General features: G+C 38.4%; 1 protein-coding gene and 1 gene segment (V, D, J or C); one reads left to right on the forward strand and one right to left on the reverse strand.

The window, feature by feature from the left end:
• Positions 1-1827, reverse strand: part of LOC115131535 (semaphorin-4A-like) — a 58465-nt gene extending 56638 nt beyond the window's left edge. For 2 of the 5 annotated variants that reach the window (XM_029663333.2, XM_029663328.2), the window contains exon 1: positions 580-873. The gene's annotated coding sequence lies outside the window, so the exon portion shown is untranslated. Of the gene's footprint in view, positions 1-579; positions 874-1644 lie in introns of those variants that run through there. The other 3 variants (XM_029663331.2, XM_029663330.2, XM_029663329.2) reach the window with 3 other exon arrangements.
• Positions 1828-7474: 5647 nt separating this feature from the next.
• Positions 7475-15435, forward strand: LOC115131537 (Ig heavy chain C region, membrane-bound form-like). The segment is given in 8 exon segments: positions 7475-7671; positions 8210-8533; positions 10717-11037; positions 11165-11263; positions 11917-11947; positions 12032-12072; positions 12471-12514; positions 13263-15435. Coding segments are annotated over 8 exon segments (1029 nt in total).
• The last annotated feature ends 726 nt before the right edge of the window (positions 15436-16161 follow it).

Below are 16161 nucleotides of genomic sequence, written 5' to 3' on the forward strand. Positions count from 1 at the left end.
CAGACAGGGCAAAGGTTATGTGCCCAGAGACTATAGCTGATATTTTCACTGCTGATATTACCCAACACTCACAAACGTTGAATTCCAGCGGCATCGCTGAAAGCAGGTTGCATAACGTTACAATAACAACCAAGTGCAAGAGGAAAACAGTCAATACATTCCACAGCGCGACTCCGCCACAGGCAGAGGGAAGCACGTGTTTTCCCATATTCAGCCCAGAAGTGTTGCGTTCTCTACGTACACAGCGCGCAAAAGTCATTCGGAATCATTTGCAAAATACAACAACCGTGCATTATCACACATGTGCATCGGATGTTTTGTTCCGTTTCAACGCAAATGACAGAAGCATGTGCAGGCTGCCATGAGTATGCTGGCTATAACATGGGCTGTTTGCAATCAAAACACTCACTGAAAAAAAGGGTGAGCTAGCAAACGTTAGCAGGCTAACGACATTCTCGTTGTGCTGGTTGAAATGTGCTAAATTAAAGTAGCTAACTAGCTATATAGCCTATATTTAACGTGTTGTGCAAACGAATATAACAAAAGCTACTAAAATGCCACTCGACACAGCGTTCTTACCCACATCTCAAAGTGCAGAGGATTTGTGTACCTTCACCGAGTGTTTGTGCGTTTATATCCCTCCCGTTGATCTAACCAGAGCGCCCTTGCGTTCAGGTAGACGGTCTGATTGTTGTAGAAGCCTACCTAACGCCACTAAGGTAGCAAGCTCTCTTCTCGCTACGAACGAAATAAATCGTGCCCACAAGAGGAAAACTCTGACCGTAAACATTTGCTCAAGGCGCTCCCAGATGAAAAACGCCTGTCTGAATGGCCTGCATTCTCCCATACAATTGTATTGCCCCTGTTCAGCGAAGTGAACACACACCGTTGATCAACAGATTGCTGTTAGTAGACTGATCTCTAGTGATCAACAGGCGCCATCTACAGGAGGAAAACCGGTAAGACTAACCAACATGTATTTTATCCTCTGTTGCTTTTAAACACAATATTGTAGGCTATACGATCAAATCCACCATGTCGCTTGAGGTCACATCATTACATTTTCCCTTCATTACAATTCACATTGACACATTTTTTTTCAATGCCGTTGTCAATTTAAAGCCCAGTCTGGCTTTTACTGGCATCAACCACGACTAACTCAACTTCAGCAGAGCATTCTGGCAGACATATTACTTGACTATCCGTTTTTGGAAACAAAACAATTCCGATTGTAATAGGTCTACGGTAGGATATATTTGAATAGGTAGGCCTAGCTAAATTGAATTGATCAAAACCTGAAACTATGATGGCCACTTGATATCTACAAAATGACAGAAAAGCATCTCATAGCCTAAGCTTTTAATTACAAATCAAACCATTGGGTAGGCTATGCACACATACCTTGCAGGCGAAACCACCAACCACCAGCCTATAACGTGCAAATAAATTACCTGGGAAAAAGTTACATATTGTTAAGCCATTCATTTGCTTGATATGCTGGAGTGGACCAGCTTTCTGGGTATAAAACACAACTTAACCTACACAGCACATGATGCATAAACCCCCAACATCTGCCTGCAACCCTGCGCCTCAGAGCTCATGACAGGTGCAGACATGTACTGTAGATAAAGAAATCAGTTTTACCTGGTCATGACTTGATCTTGCACCCTCCACAGAATTTATCTTCAGTCAATCTCTCTCTCTGGTCAATTCTCTGGTGAAAATTATAGAAAGCCCTTCACTCAGCCTTCTTGTTGGGACGGTTTTACAGAAGGTCATTAAGGAAAGGACAAGAGAAACGCTTATTATAACAGACCATAATTTTTTTCTCATGTAATTTAAACCAATTTGCCACCGCAGCCGCTATCTTGGATAGTCAGATGGGCGTTACATGCCTATACCGGCGGCAATTTTGAACTAGGCAGTTTAACGACTGCTAAAACATATCTCGCCCTATCAATGCTGAGGAAATCCCCAATGAAGTATTTCTCAAGGGATAATCGTGAGGTCGAAACGGTTCGGGTTATAGGGGGTAACTAGCCCACACTAAGAACAATTTCTAATTGCTGACACAAAAAAAGCAATGTTTGGAGAAAAATTGGTATGCGGATAAAGGTCATGTAAATAAATGCCAACATTAGTTATTTCATTAAATGTTGTTTTTAGAAAAGGGGCGTGTAAAAAAAAATACTCTCACCCCCCCACCCCTTTTTTTCTTTAGTAAGTACTACGTAAAAGCTAAGTCGAGTTGTCTTATTTTATTATTTAAATACAATATGGGGGGTGATGTTGCACATGTCACCATTAGTACACTTGCACTAAATAGTATTTGAATAATGCAAGTTTTTAGATCCAAGTAGTCTTTAAAATTACATTCAGGAGCAAAAGGTTTTGAAATAATTTTGTATTAATTAAAAACAATATTAATTTGAATATACTATTGGAATGGAACATAACATTTAATAACAATACTATTGTATAAAACTAATTAATTCAGTGTAACATTGATGTGGCAACTCTCTTATGCTCTGCTATTGCACAATTCTAACTTGTACATACGTAACAAATACAGCTATCCCAAGTAAAATTGGAGCACAATTCAAGTTAGCATAAACTAGCGCTAACTGGCCTAGTCATTGTCTAAATGACAGGTAGAAACCCATTCATAACCAAAAAGGGGCCAGTTACCCTTGAGTTGCCCTCAACACACTCATCCAACATATTATTACTTTAGTAAAAATATATCAAGAATGTTCTCTCTAAACAAATGGATTATTTATCTTAAGGCTTTCCTACTTTTATATATTTTTTAAACAATTATAGATCGAACTTCAGTGGAATATATCTACAACTTTTTCTAAATTGAAATAAATTAGATCAACTTACCACACGCGTTTTGTTGAAATATCTCCAAAAGTTGTGATGACACAGGCCATTTTTGGTTGAGCAAGATGAGTGTCAGCCAGAGAAAGTGTTGGGGAAATAATTTGGTAATATCTTGTGGTCTTAATGTGAATTACAGGGGGGGGGGGGGGGGGTTACCCCCTAGTACTATATTATTGACACAACGCTTGCACCGCTTGTTTAGACTGTCCATTATTGGCTCCTTCTTAAACCAGTCTATTTATTATCATCTAAAGTATTGATCCTGGCATTTAGGCTTTATTAGCTTGAGGGGTCCAGTTTTAGCCACAGTTATGTATAGGCTACAACACATGCATAATTGCTGGACCGAGGTAAAATGTGTTTTATATTGGACATTCGGTGGACATTCGGTTTTCTCTCTCAATAGCTCTTACACAAAGCATGCCATGACTATGATAGTTATATATTCTGAATCAGGGGAGGATGGATAATGTTTTTGTTGTTGTTCAATAACATTTTTCATTGCATTTTCTTTTGGGGGGGGGGGGGGGGTAATTTTCTCCATCTTCCCCTGATTCAGAATATATCATTGTCCTAATCATGGCATTGTCACGCCTTGGTCATTGTATTTTGTGTTTTTATTATATATTTGGGTTTGTAGTATTTGGGATCGCGGTTGATTAGGGGTGTTGTATAGGCTTGGCTGCCTGAGGCGATTCTCAATCAGAGTCAGGTGATTCTCGTTGTCTCTGATTGGGAACCGTATTTAGGTAGCCTGAGTTCGCTTTGTATTTCGTGGGTGATTGTTCCTGTCTTTGTGTATTCACCAGATAGGCTGTAAATAGTTTCACGTTCCGTTTGTTGTTTTGTATTCACAGTTATTTCATGTATCGTTCCGTTTTCTTTCATTAAAGTAACATGAGTAACCACCACGCTGCATTTCGGTCCGACTCTCTTTCAACAAACGAAGAACGCCGTTACAGGCATGTTTTGTGTAAGAGCTATTGACTGAATAGTCACAGAATTTTTAACATACAGTGCATTCGGAAATCTATTATTATTAGGAGGAGTATTTATTTTTAAGGTGTGGATTGTTCTCCATCCACCCCTGATTCAGAATATACCATATTCATGGCATGCTTGGTTCAAAAGCTATTGACTGAATAGTCACAGAATTTCCAATATACAGTGCATTCGGAAAGTATTCATACTGCTTCATTTCTTCCGTATTGTGTTACATTATAGCCTTATTCAAAAATTAATTTGTGTTTTTCAATCCACATATATTACCTCATAATGACAAAGCAAAAACAGGTTTTTAGAATTTTTTGCACATTTATTTTTCTTTCATAAATAAAAAAACAGAAATATCTTATTTACAGTACATAGGTATCCAGACCCTTTGCTATGAGACTCGAAATTGAGCTCAGGTGCATATTGTTTCCATTGATCATCCTTGAGATGTTTCTACAACTTGATTGGAGTCCACCTGTAGTAAATTCAATTGGTTGGAAATTATTTGGAAAGGCACACAGCTGTCTATAAAAGGTCCTGCTGTTGACAGTGCATGTCAGAGCAAAAACCAAGTCATGAGGTCGAAGGAATTGTCCGTAAAGCTCTGAGATTTGGGGAAGGGTAGCAAAAAAAGTCTGCAGCATTGAAGGTCCCCAAGATACAGTGGCCTCCATCATTCTTAATTGGAAGAAGTTTGGACCACCAAGACTTCCTAGAGTTTGCCGCCCGGTCAAACTGAGCAATTGCGGGAAAAGGGCTTTGGTGAGGGAGGTAACCAAGAACCCAATGGTCACCCTGACAGGGCTCCAGAGTTCCTCTGTGGAGATGGGAAAACCTTCCAGAAGGACAACCATCTCTGCAACACTCCACCAATCAGGCCTTTATGGTAGAGTGGCCAGACGGAAGCCACTCCTCAGTAAAAGGCACATGACAGCCCGCTTGGAGTTTGCCAAAAGGCACCTAAAGACTCTCAGACCATGAGAAACAAGATTCTCTGATCTGATGAAAACAAATCTTTGGCCTGAATGACAAGCATCACGTCTGGAGGAAACCTGGCACCATCCCTACAGTGAAGCATGGTGGTGGCAGCATCATGCTGTGGGGATGTTTTTCAGCAGCAGGGACTGGGAGACTAGTCAGGATCGAGGGATAGAGGAACAGAGCAAAGTACAGAGAGATCCTTGATGAAAACCTGCTCCAGAGCGCCCCGACTGGGGCGAAGGTTCACCTTCCAACAGGACAACAGCCAAGACAACGCAGGAGTGGTTTCAGGACAAATCTCTGAATGTCCTTGTGGCCCAGCCAGAGCCCGGACTTGAACATCTCTGAAGAGACCTGAAAATAGCTCTGCAGCAACGCTCCCCATCCAACCTGACAGAGCTTGAGAGGATCTGTGGAGAATCATGGGAGAAACTCCCCAAATACAGGTGGGAAAATCAGATTTTAGGCTCAGCAGCTACCTCGGAACAGCCCTTTGTGTGCATGGCAATGTTTCAAATTTTTGCAGGTCTTTGCACCATTTCCAAATATGCAAAATCGAGGGGTACGTGTATTGACAGCTCCTTCAGATATTGGTCCATAGCCTACACTTTATCTGACATGGTAAATAAATGGTACTTATTGCCATAACACATTATTCAATAGGCCTGCAAATCCAAACAAGTGTTACAATCTAAAAGTAAATACCTACAAGTAAATACCCTGTTATTAATGTAGCTAAGTAGGCTGTTGATTTATACGTTTATAATTTGTCTTTGATAGGATATAAGCCATGGTAGTGTCTTCTGACTGTCTGCGACTCGATAGACAAGGTAAATAAATGGTGGCCTAACCACCGTGCGTAAATGTTTATTAAAAGAGGGCGCGCGGGCATTGGCATTTGAACGCGCTTGTTTGTGCCAATTGTGGGTCTATAATGCATTTGATCCATACACCAGGCTGTATCACAACCAGCTGTGATTTGGAGTACCATATGGCAGCGCACAATTGGCCCAGCGTCATTGTAAATAAGAATTCGTTCTTAACTGACTTGCCTAGTTAAATAAAGGTAAAACTCTTGTATTTTTTAAATAGATTGAAATATCTTCAAGTTCACCCCTAATCATTGTAAATCCAAATGTTTTTTATTTTAATCTAATTCCTAACAACTAGAAGAATCTACGTGAATGTTATGGGGAAATTATTGGAGTTCACAGTTCAGCATCAGGTTTAGTTTAGTTTATTCATTCGACCATTTAAAAAAAACAAGCACGAGGATAACACAAAGTCTGGGACTTATTTCCATTGTGGTACTCTTGATCATTAATTCATCCGTCAAACACTGCATTAAAGACTTGATGCAAAATATTAACTCTTGAAAGCCACAAACTCATAGCATAGTTGTGTTGTAAATGCTGACATTTTTCACCAAGACTGCGAACGTTTCTTTTTACGCATGACTGCAGCATCAACGCATTTAGCTCCATCGCCATGCCGCTTTTACCGTGAAGACAAAATTATCCGTTAGACATATTTTCAGTTTTACTTCGGCAATTTCCATTCATCTCTTGTGTTTTAGCCTACAACATTTTATTGTAATTTCATCAAACTCCTTTGGCGATTTCCGGACATATGTTCCGACTGACATGTTCAGCAATGACACCATAGTGTGCATGACAATCTCAAGAGTTTCCATGGGCTTGGTGGTCTAGAAACCACAATGGTAAACAGGTAGTTTGTGTAGACGCCGAGACAAGCAATTTTTCCTCGCTGAGTTGCAACGTCGCTTGCGCCCTTTGTGGTTAGATCAAGGCAAGCAACGTTAGAAATAAATGGCAGGAGTTTACGAACATAAGCACAAACACGGCTGAATATATTGTTACTCTGGCCATTTGATCTGTATGTAGCTCTTCGTTTTTTTCAATGATAGGCAAGGCCTATTCAATACAATGTTGTTTTCCCCCACTTGAACATGAACTATAGCCAATTTAGTGCAACTGTTGTTTTGTTATATAAGACAACAATAAGCATTATGAAGCACGTAACTGTCTGTATTTGAATGTAGGCTATGTAATGTTTCTCTTAAACTTGTTTTGTTCTACTTTTTTCTTTATTCCCTTCTGGAAATAAAACAGCCTATAATGCAAGTTTGTAAATTGAATTTGGCTTGGAATCATCATTAGTTGCATACAGAGCCATGAATAAAGTACATTATATTAAGTTCAGATAATTAGGCAATGTTAACAATTATAATAACTATATTATTATTATGTACCAATACTATATAGGCATACAGGCCTCTGACCTAACGTTTTTAGTGATGCATTGTTTAAAAACGAGGATTATTGATAAAATCAAATATAATAATGATGAAATAGCCTAATATTAATATTGAATTAAGCCCATGTCAAATACAATTCACAAAAGGTAGTTTCGGCCTGTACTACTTCACAGAAAACTAGGCCTATAATATGTTCTTAGAGTGAGAAAAAAAAGGTAGGTCGGTGCAATCTTCTCAATCTTCTCGCATTCATTCGAAAAACATGTTTTGTTGTTGTCTTTGCTGGAATCTGACCTATCTTTTTTTTGCTCACAGTTTGAGTTATAACGCAGGACTTTTCATGTGTTTATTTCCGGTGAAATGTTGTCACGGCGGTCTCGCTTTTTGAGATGTAGGCTCGGCCTATGGGCAAGACATCTTCATCTCGTAAAGGTTGCTCAACGGACTCAAAGTGATGATGCCCTTCAAATTGAGTGAAACTAAAATGCCAGGCCCCCTGCTACTTCTGCTGTGCTGGAGCTATGTCTTGAAAGGCAAGTATGACACTATATTCTGCACACGTTGACAATGTGTCGATAATTAATGTAGAAAAGGTACGTTTAGCTAGGCTAACGCTAACTCGTGATGACAGTGAGGGCTTTAGACTGTTTCATCATTACTCTAAATAGGCCTACATTCATTTATTTCAAGAAATATCCACAGTATTCTTGTCTGCCTACGTTATAACTTTTTCATGAACTTACTTACCTGTATGTGAGATGAAACAGTGATCTGAAATACAGTACGTCATTAACTCTATAACCTGTTTATAATGTAGTTTTGTTCATGTTATAATCAAGCAATTTCAAGATAATTAACATCTTAGGTTAGACAAAGCAGGCCTATAAGATTCCATTTCGAAATATTGTTTACAAGTGGACAGTGATTTAAGCTTTTTTTTCTGTTCGGCATCCATGCTTGGTATATTCATGAGAAAAAAGTTGACAAAGTTATGAAAACGCACCAAACATGCTAAACAGTAATTAGATTAAATATATGTTATATTCTTGTTATTCCTACTTCTGTTTTTAGCTACACACGCATCAGTTATAACCCAGACACCTGGAGTGGTGATGGTGAAAGCTGGTGATACAGTGACCTTGAAATGCCATTTGAGTGAGATTATCACCTACTGCTTCTCTGTGAGTTGGATAAAAGTGGACCCCAGGACTGGAACACACAGCATGAGTACAACCTTAACGGTTGATAACATTTCAACGGACCAGGAACAGGACAACCTATGTTCCGTTACAATCACCAATGCAAATGTGAGCGACTCTGGCATGTACTACTGTTTGGCTGTTCACTCCAAAACGGTGTACTCTGGCAATGGTTCTAAGGTTATTATTTTGACAGGTAATTTAATGTCTTGTATGTTCATATTTATTTACAAAGTTTACTAAACTAGAAAATATATATTTTGCTAAAAAACTAAAATGTATATAATGATATAAACCTTTAAAAAATAAACACAAAACTGAATGTTACATCTAAATTAAACAATATATACAGTACCAGATCAAAGTTTAGACACCTACTCTTTCCAGGGTTTTTCTTTATTTTGTGAAGATATCAAAATTATGAAGTAACACATATGGAATCATGTATTAACCAAAAAAGTGTTATTAAACAAATCAAAATATATATTTGAGATTCTTCAAAGTAGCCACCAGTTGCTTTGATGACAGCTTTGCACACTCTTGGCATTCTCTCAGCCAGCTTAATGAGGTAGTCACCTGGAATGCACTTCAATTAACAGGTGTGCCTTGTTAAAAGTTTATTTGTGGAATTTCTTTCCTTAATGGATTTGAGCCAATCAGTTGTCTTGTGACAAAGTAGGGGTGGTATACAGAAGATAGCCCTATTTGGTAAAAGACCAAGTCCATATTATGGCAAGAACAGTTCAAATAAGCAAACCGAAACAATACTCCATCATTACTTTAAGACATGAAGAACTTTGAAAGTTTCTTCAAGTGCAGTCACAAAAACCATCAAGCGCTATGATGAAACTGGCTGTCGTGAGGACCGCCACAGGAAAGGAAGACCCAGAGTTACCTCTGCTGCAGAGGATAAGTTCATTAGAGTTTACTGCACCTTAGATTGCAGCCCAAATAAATGCTTTGCAGAGTTCAAGGAACAGACCCATCTCAACATCAATTGTTCAGAGGAATCAGCGATACGCCATCCCGTCTGGTTAGCGCCATTTGTTTTTCAAAGGACAATGACCCAACACACCTCCAGGCTGTGTAAGTGCTATTTGACCAAGAAGGAGAGGGATGGTGCTGCATCAGATGACCTGGCCTCCACAATCCCCTGACCTCAACCCAATTGAGCTGGTTTGGGATGAGTTGGACTGCAGAGTAAAAGAAAATCATCCAATAAGTTCTCAGCATGTGTGGGAACTCCTTCAAGACTGTTGGAGAAGCATTCCTCATGAAACTAGTTGAGAGAATATCAAGAGTGTACAAAGCTGTCATCAGGGCAAAAGGTGGCTACTTTAAAGAATTTCAAATATAAAATATATTTTGATTTGTTTAACACTTTTTTGTTACTACTTGATTCCATATGTTTTATTTCATGGTTTTGATTTCTTAACTAATTATTATACGATGTAGAAAAAAAAGAAATGGTTAGGATCACCACTTTATTTTAAGAATGTGAAATGTCAGAATAATAGTTGAGTGATTTATTTCAGCTTTTTCCTTTCATGACATTCCCAGTGGGTCAGATATTTACATACACTCAGTTAGTATTTGATAGCATTGCCTTTAAATTGTTTAACTTGGGTCAAACGTTTCGGGTAGCCTTCCACAAGCTTCCCACTCCTCTTTCTATTCTGGTTAGCTCCAGTTTGCGCTGTTCTGTGAAGTGACTAATACACAGCGTTGTACGAAATCTTCAGTTTCTTGGCAATTTCTCGCATGGAAATAGCTTTCATTTCTCAGAACAAGAATAGACTGACAAGTTAAAGAAGAAAGTACTTTGTTTCTGGGAATTTTGAGCCTGTAATCGAACCCACAAATGCTGATGCTCTAGATACTCAACTAATCTAAAGAAGGCCAATTTTATTGCTTCTTTAAACAGCACAACAGTTTTCAACTGTTGCAAAAATGGCGAAAGTGTTTTCTAATGATCAATTATCCTTTTTCAAATGAGAAACTTTCATTAGCTAACACAACGTGCCATTGGAACACATGAGTGATGGTTGCTGATAATGGGCCCCTGTAAGCCTATGTAGATATTCCATAAACAAATCTGCAATTTCCAGCTACGATAGTCATTTACAACATTAACAATGTCTACACTGAATTTCTGATCAATTTGATGTTCTTTTAATGGACAAAACATGTGCTTTTTTTTCTTTAAAAAAACAAGGACATTTCTAAGTGACCCCAAACGATTGAACTGTAGTGTACTGTATGTTCTTTGATCATAAATCCAGTCATTGTTTTATTTTAAACAACCAGTTTACCGGGAGGAAAACCAAGTTGGTAATTCTTAATAATGTAATTGTTAAATGATGACCATTTTGTCCTTAGAGAGAGAAAGGGTAGGGAACAGCAGTAAAGCCCCAACCATCCAAATCGTCTCTTCGCCAGAGGTTGACCGCATCTTCATCCCTCTGCTGTGTTTGGTGTTGGAAGTGGTCCCGTCTCAGGTCCGTGTGTTCTGGCTCATAGACGGGAGAGAAGAGAGTGGACTCACTGACTCCACCTGGACAGACAACAGTGATTCAGCCACAGAGTTTACTAGGAACCAGATTCTTGTCCAGGCACAGGAGTGGGACAGACGAGCAGAGTTTACATGTGTGGTGGAGTTTGAGGGGAAAAATATCACCAAAACACTGCTGCAGAAAAATGGTAATTGCATTAGACCCAGATTTACTAAGCTTTTGCACCTGTTCTTTCAGTAAGGGATTTAACACTGAAAACAAAGATATAACTTGAAACTATCTTTATTTAGACTTTGTCTTTATTTTCACTATAGATTCCAATGCCATGTGCACAATGTTGATGTATGGGGCCTCTGCAGCTGCTCTCCTCACCATAATAGTTGCTGTCACTATCGCTGTGTGTCTGCACCGTGGTAAGATCAACTCAACAAACACCAAATGATCTTGTGCAAGACAATTTATACCATAGTACTCAGAAAAGGATGTTATGACCATTGTAATTTAGGGGAAACATGCCCCATCAATTGGTACATTTGCAGGATATACATTTACACGGTCTTTTTTTAATAACTTACTAGTATCCACTCAAAACACTAAGTGCATGTTGTGATGCCTATGGTTATGGGTAGTCATGTAGGTAAACCAGTTCAATGGTCAGACCCATATGGGTCAAGTTCTTTTGTTTTGTTACACCATAGAATAGGTGGCTAAATATGGGCGAAAATATTTTATTCCATTAGGTCATTTTCTGAGGAAATGGAATAAAATCGTATTTCGTAGGCCTGTATTTTCTCTTGCACAGGAATGTTGAGAATTAAAATCTGTTGATAATTCTTGACTTTGTTCCTCTTTCCCCTCTTTCACACAAGTCAGGCTCTCTGTAGTGGTTACAGTGACCTTTATGGCAAGTGTCTGCTACGTTTAGACAGCAGTCTACTCCACCTGCTTTTGAGATCAGAGAGTCAATGTTAACAAATGGCCATGGACAACAAACATTATCACTGAATCATGATGCTTTCTTCAACCTGGATATTAAATGTGTTATTTTGATTGTTTTTTCCTATAGGGCATCCTGTGGTTATTGATGCAGATACAAGGTTTGAGTCTGACATTCATTCCAAAATTGGATTATAGAAAAGCCTGTGATTGCTAGAGTGTGAAATCCTCTGTTTTAATTTCAGACAAAGAGGCACAGTCACTGAGAACAAACGGGATCAATCTGGTAATTATTATCTTCATTTTTTAAATATTTTTTTTAGGATGAATAAAATACAACAGCCGACTACTTTAGAAGGATTTCAAGATGGCTTTTATCAACATGGAGGTATTTAGTGGCGGAAATGTTTTAGCGTTTTCATTATCTTTTTAACTATTCAGTTGAAATAGATTGAATGAATGCGCTTTAATTAAATATTATTTGTTCGCCAAATTGCTCAAAATAAGTCGTAGAGAAACACATTGTGTACCATTGTAGCACTTAGACACCCTTAGTTTCCACAGTGTCTCTTGATGGCGTATGCAGGGCCGGTTGATTGAAGGATTCCAGGTCTTTTTGAAGTAGTTTGTCGGTGGATGTCATGGCTGCATTGGTGTTTATGTTCTGAGTTCTGACGTTTGCAGGGAGACGGGGAGAAGCAAGAAGGCCAGTTAGATCATCGTTCTCGGTAAGTAGTTATTGTATTTGGGTTAAACTATGATTTTTGGTCGTGCTAAATGTTTTTTTTTAATGTTGCATGATTTTATAATCCATTGCCATGCTATCAGATTTTCTCACATAGTGTAGGTGGTGGAACTCATTTTTTATCTCCATTTCGGCCCAATTTAACTCTTGGGGACGGTTTACTGGGAATAGATTCAGCCAATAGTCCTTGACTAAAAAAAAACATGTTATATGGACATTTTCCATTGAACATGGTTTTTAGTTAATATTTTAATATTTTTTCAGGAAAGGCCCCATAGTGTATTCATGTTGAAAAAACACTAATGTTATGATCCGAACATACTGCTCTGAAATGTCTCGTACTGGTGTATTACTTGTTAAGTATAGTGAAAATACAGTACTTATAGGTGATATACCTGTTTGTGTAAATACACATTGACATTTGTACATGGATTATATTTGTAAACAAACTCAAATTAATTGAGGCTAAACCTACTTTCACCCCTAGAGTGATTGTTTTAGATTACTCAGTTATCTCAATTGTGAATGTATTGATTGACTGACGTAATATCACTTCTATGGTATGAATCCTGACATATGAGAGCCTGGTTTACATTTGCAGTATTGCTGCCCCAATTCAGTCCACATAAAGTTTTAAAGCAGTTTTGTATACTTGAATATAAAGCATCAACTATACTGTACCTATTTCTGAACCCTTGAGAATTAACTCCCTGGTGTTGATCGTTCCACAGGAGGTCCAGTATGCGACTTTGGACCATATCAATTTTGGGAGACGCACAAATACAGTTCTCCAATCAGATTTTGACAAAGAAATTGCATAAAAATTCCTTGTATTTTGTCATGATGTAGATGCTTATGAACTGCCACTGAAAACATTTCAGATGATTATTTATGTATTTGTGTATAAAGCAAGAGCCGGTGTCCGCAATTGCAAAGTACTTTCTTTTATATTGGAATTCAACTGTGGAGTAGTCTCCCATTAGTCATTAAGCTGTCCCAGTCCAGAAAGGCTTTCAGAGGTCAGGTTAGATCCCTCCCGTCAGAAAAAGTGCACAGGTCTAAATAGGAAAATTACTGAATATTCTTGAATTTTGTATGGATTGTGTATTTATTATGGTGTAGGCTAGTTAGGGACTTATCATAGGCCCATGTCACAGGAGGTTGGTGGCACCTTAATTAGGGAGGATGGGCTCGTGGTATTGGCTGGAGTGGAATAGTATGAAATACATCAAACACATGGATTGATGCCAATCCATTTGCTTTGTTCCAGACATTATTATCAGCCGTTCTCCCCTCAGCAGCCTCCACTGGCCCATGGATTTCCATGGATTTTCTTGTGTTGTGTCCTGTTTTTGTCCTACACAGAAGACCATATTGGAAATAAGTGTTCTTACACTATTGTGTGTCATCCTCTGGGATTCTTTGTACTTTTACAACTGTAAGAATTGTATTATCCAAAATCAAATCAATCAATCAATATGGCTTGTAAATGAATCTTTGTTTTTTTTAAATTTCATTTTATCACCTCTTATCTAATTTACCATTTCCCTGGAACCCTTAGTGCCAAACATGCCTCTGTTTTTGAACAGATATCTAAAACATATGTTTAAAAACTTTGCTTGAATGCAACAACAAAAAATATGATGTTAAAATTCTCAATCTCAAGCGCACTTTGACAAAGTGTACGTCTTAATTTCTCTGACCAAAATGAGAAGGCTCCTGCACAGACTGCAGATTGTGTAACATGAGAAAGTGTCACAGGTAACATGTGCAGGACTGTAGCCTTCGGAACAGAAGCTGACCACAGTAGTTTAAGCTTTAGCTGCATATCTCTCTCGCTCTCTTTCTCTGTGAGGAGTGGTTTTTCTGAGCATATGCTTTTGGACAGACACCGCTTTGCTTATAACAAACCACTAGCAGATTCTATATTCAGACTTTTTCACCTAATAGTGCAATATACTAGATAGCATACCACGAAAGTAAAAAGGTTATCAGCTCCCATCCGATCACCTAACCTCAGCAGCCTTCACGAAATGAATGAAACTCAGACAATAGATGGAATGTGCTGTTATTATTCTAACAGTTCATTTTCTACAACAACAGTATTTTAAAGGATTGGAAAATAGTTATGCTCCCACTTGGTTCTGAATGGGAAATAAAGCACTCTGGCCGATGAGTGACAAGGATCTGCATTCCATCCAATTCACACATGATTTAATATAAGGTTTAGTAGTTTTCAATTAAGTGTAGCTGGATTCAGTCATGATGAAATCAAGTAAGTAATGGCAAGACATAAAAGTTTTACAATGAAATGTTAATGTACTCTTAATACAAAGGACAGTAGTCGTTTTTGGTAAGTAAAAAGTTATGACTTTAGTGAACTGAAAACCCCCCACAATTATACACTTCTACAGTATGATACAACATGAGGCAATATAGACCCGTGCTACTTTTTAAAATGTTGATACAGATAACTTGGTTAACGAAGTTTCCTACCTAATGTGTTTGTATAGTTAACTCCAGCCTACCTGATGTTAGAATAGGAAGGAGAAAAACTACAGACTATCTGAATGACAGGACAGGTAGATTTGAAGTAAACACTCACATCTACTGGATGTTTGGAGACAGTGACACAAGATGAGAAAGAAGAGCATTTCATCATGACAGTACTTGAAGGATAGATAGCACTTTATGGAAGGACTGGGCTCCTCTAACACATGTTTTATGCATTTTGCATTTAACATCTTCCTAGTAGGTATGAAGCACTCCGAATCTCTCAAAGCACTTTTATTCTGAATGTTGGTTTACTGCAGTTTTCACAATGAAAGCCCTCCTCCTTTCTTTAGTTTGGGGATTTTCTGTTACTTTTCTCAAGTTAGCCTGAATAAAAAACTAATGAACACAGATAGCACTTTCAGTTAGTCTGCTTTTTTTGTTTGACTTTTTTCTTTCTTTTTTGACTTTTGACTATGATTCAGGCAACATACGTGACTACATTGAACAGAAATATAAACGCAACATGCAACAATTTCAAAGATTTTACTGAGTTACAGTTCATATGTGTAAAGAAATCAGTCAATTGAAATAAATTCATTCGGCCCTAACCTATGGTTTTCACATGACTGGAAATACAGATGTATCTGTTGCTTACAGATCCGTTATGGATCAGAAAACCAGTCAGTATCCGGTGTGACCACCATTTGCTTCATGCAGCGTGACACATTTCCTTCGCATAGAGTTGATCTGTAGAATGTTGTCCCACTCCTCTTCAATGGTTGTGCGAAGTTGCTGGATATTGGCGGGAACTGGAACATGCTGTCGTACACGTTGATCCAGAGCATCTCAATCATTCTCAATGGGTGACTTATCTTGTGAGTATTCTGGCCATGGGGACATTTTCAGCTTCTAGGAATTGTGTACAGGTTCTTGCGAGAAGTTTCCATGCAATATCATGTTGTAACATGAGATGATGACGGTGGATGAATGGCATGACAATGGGCCTCAGGATTTTGTCACACTATCTCTGTGCATTCAAATTGCCATCGATAAAATTCAATTGTGTTCGGTGTCCGTAGCTTATGCATGCCCATACCATAACCTCACTGCCACCATGGGTCATTCTGTTCAAAG

The sequence above is a fragment of the Oncorhynchus nerka genome, linkage group LG7 (assembly GCF_034236695.1).
Source record: "Oncorhynchus nerka isolate Pitt River linkage group LG7, Oner_Uvic_2.0, whole genome shotgun sequence".
In the NCBI taxonomy this organism is placed as follows: Eukaryota; Metazoa; Chordata; class Actinopteri; order Salmoniformes; family Salmonidae; genus Oncorhynchus; species Oncorhynchus nerka.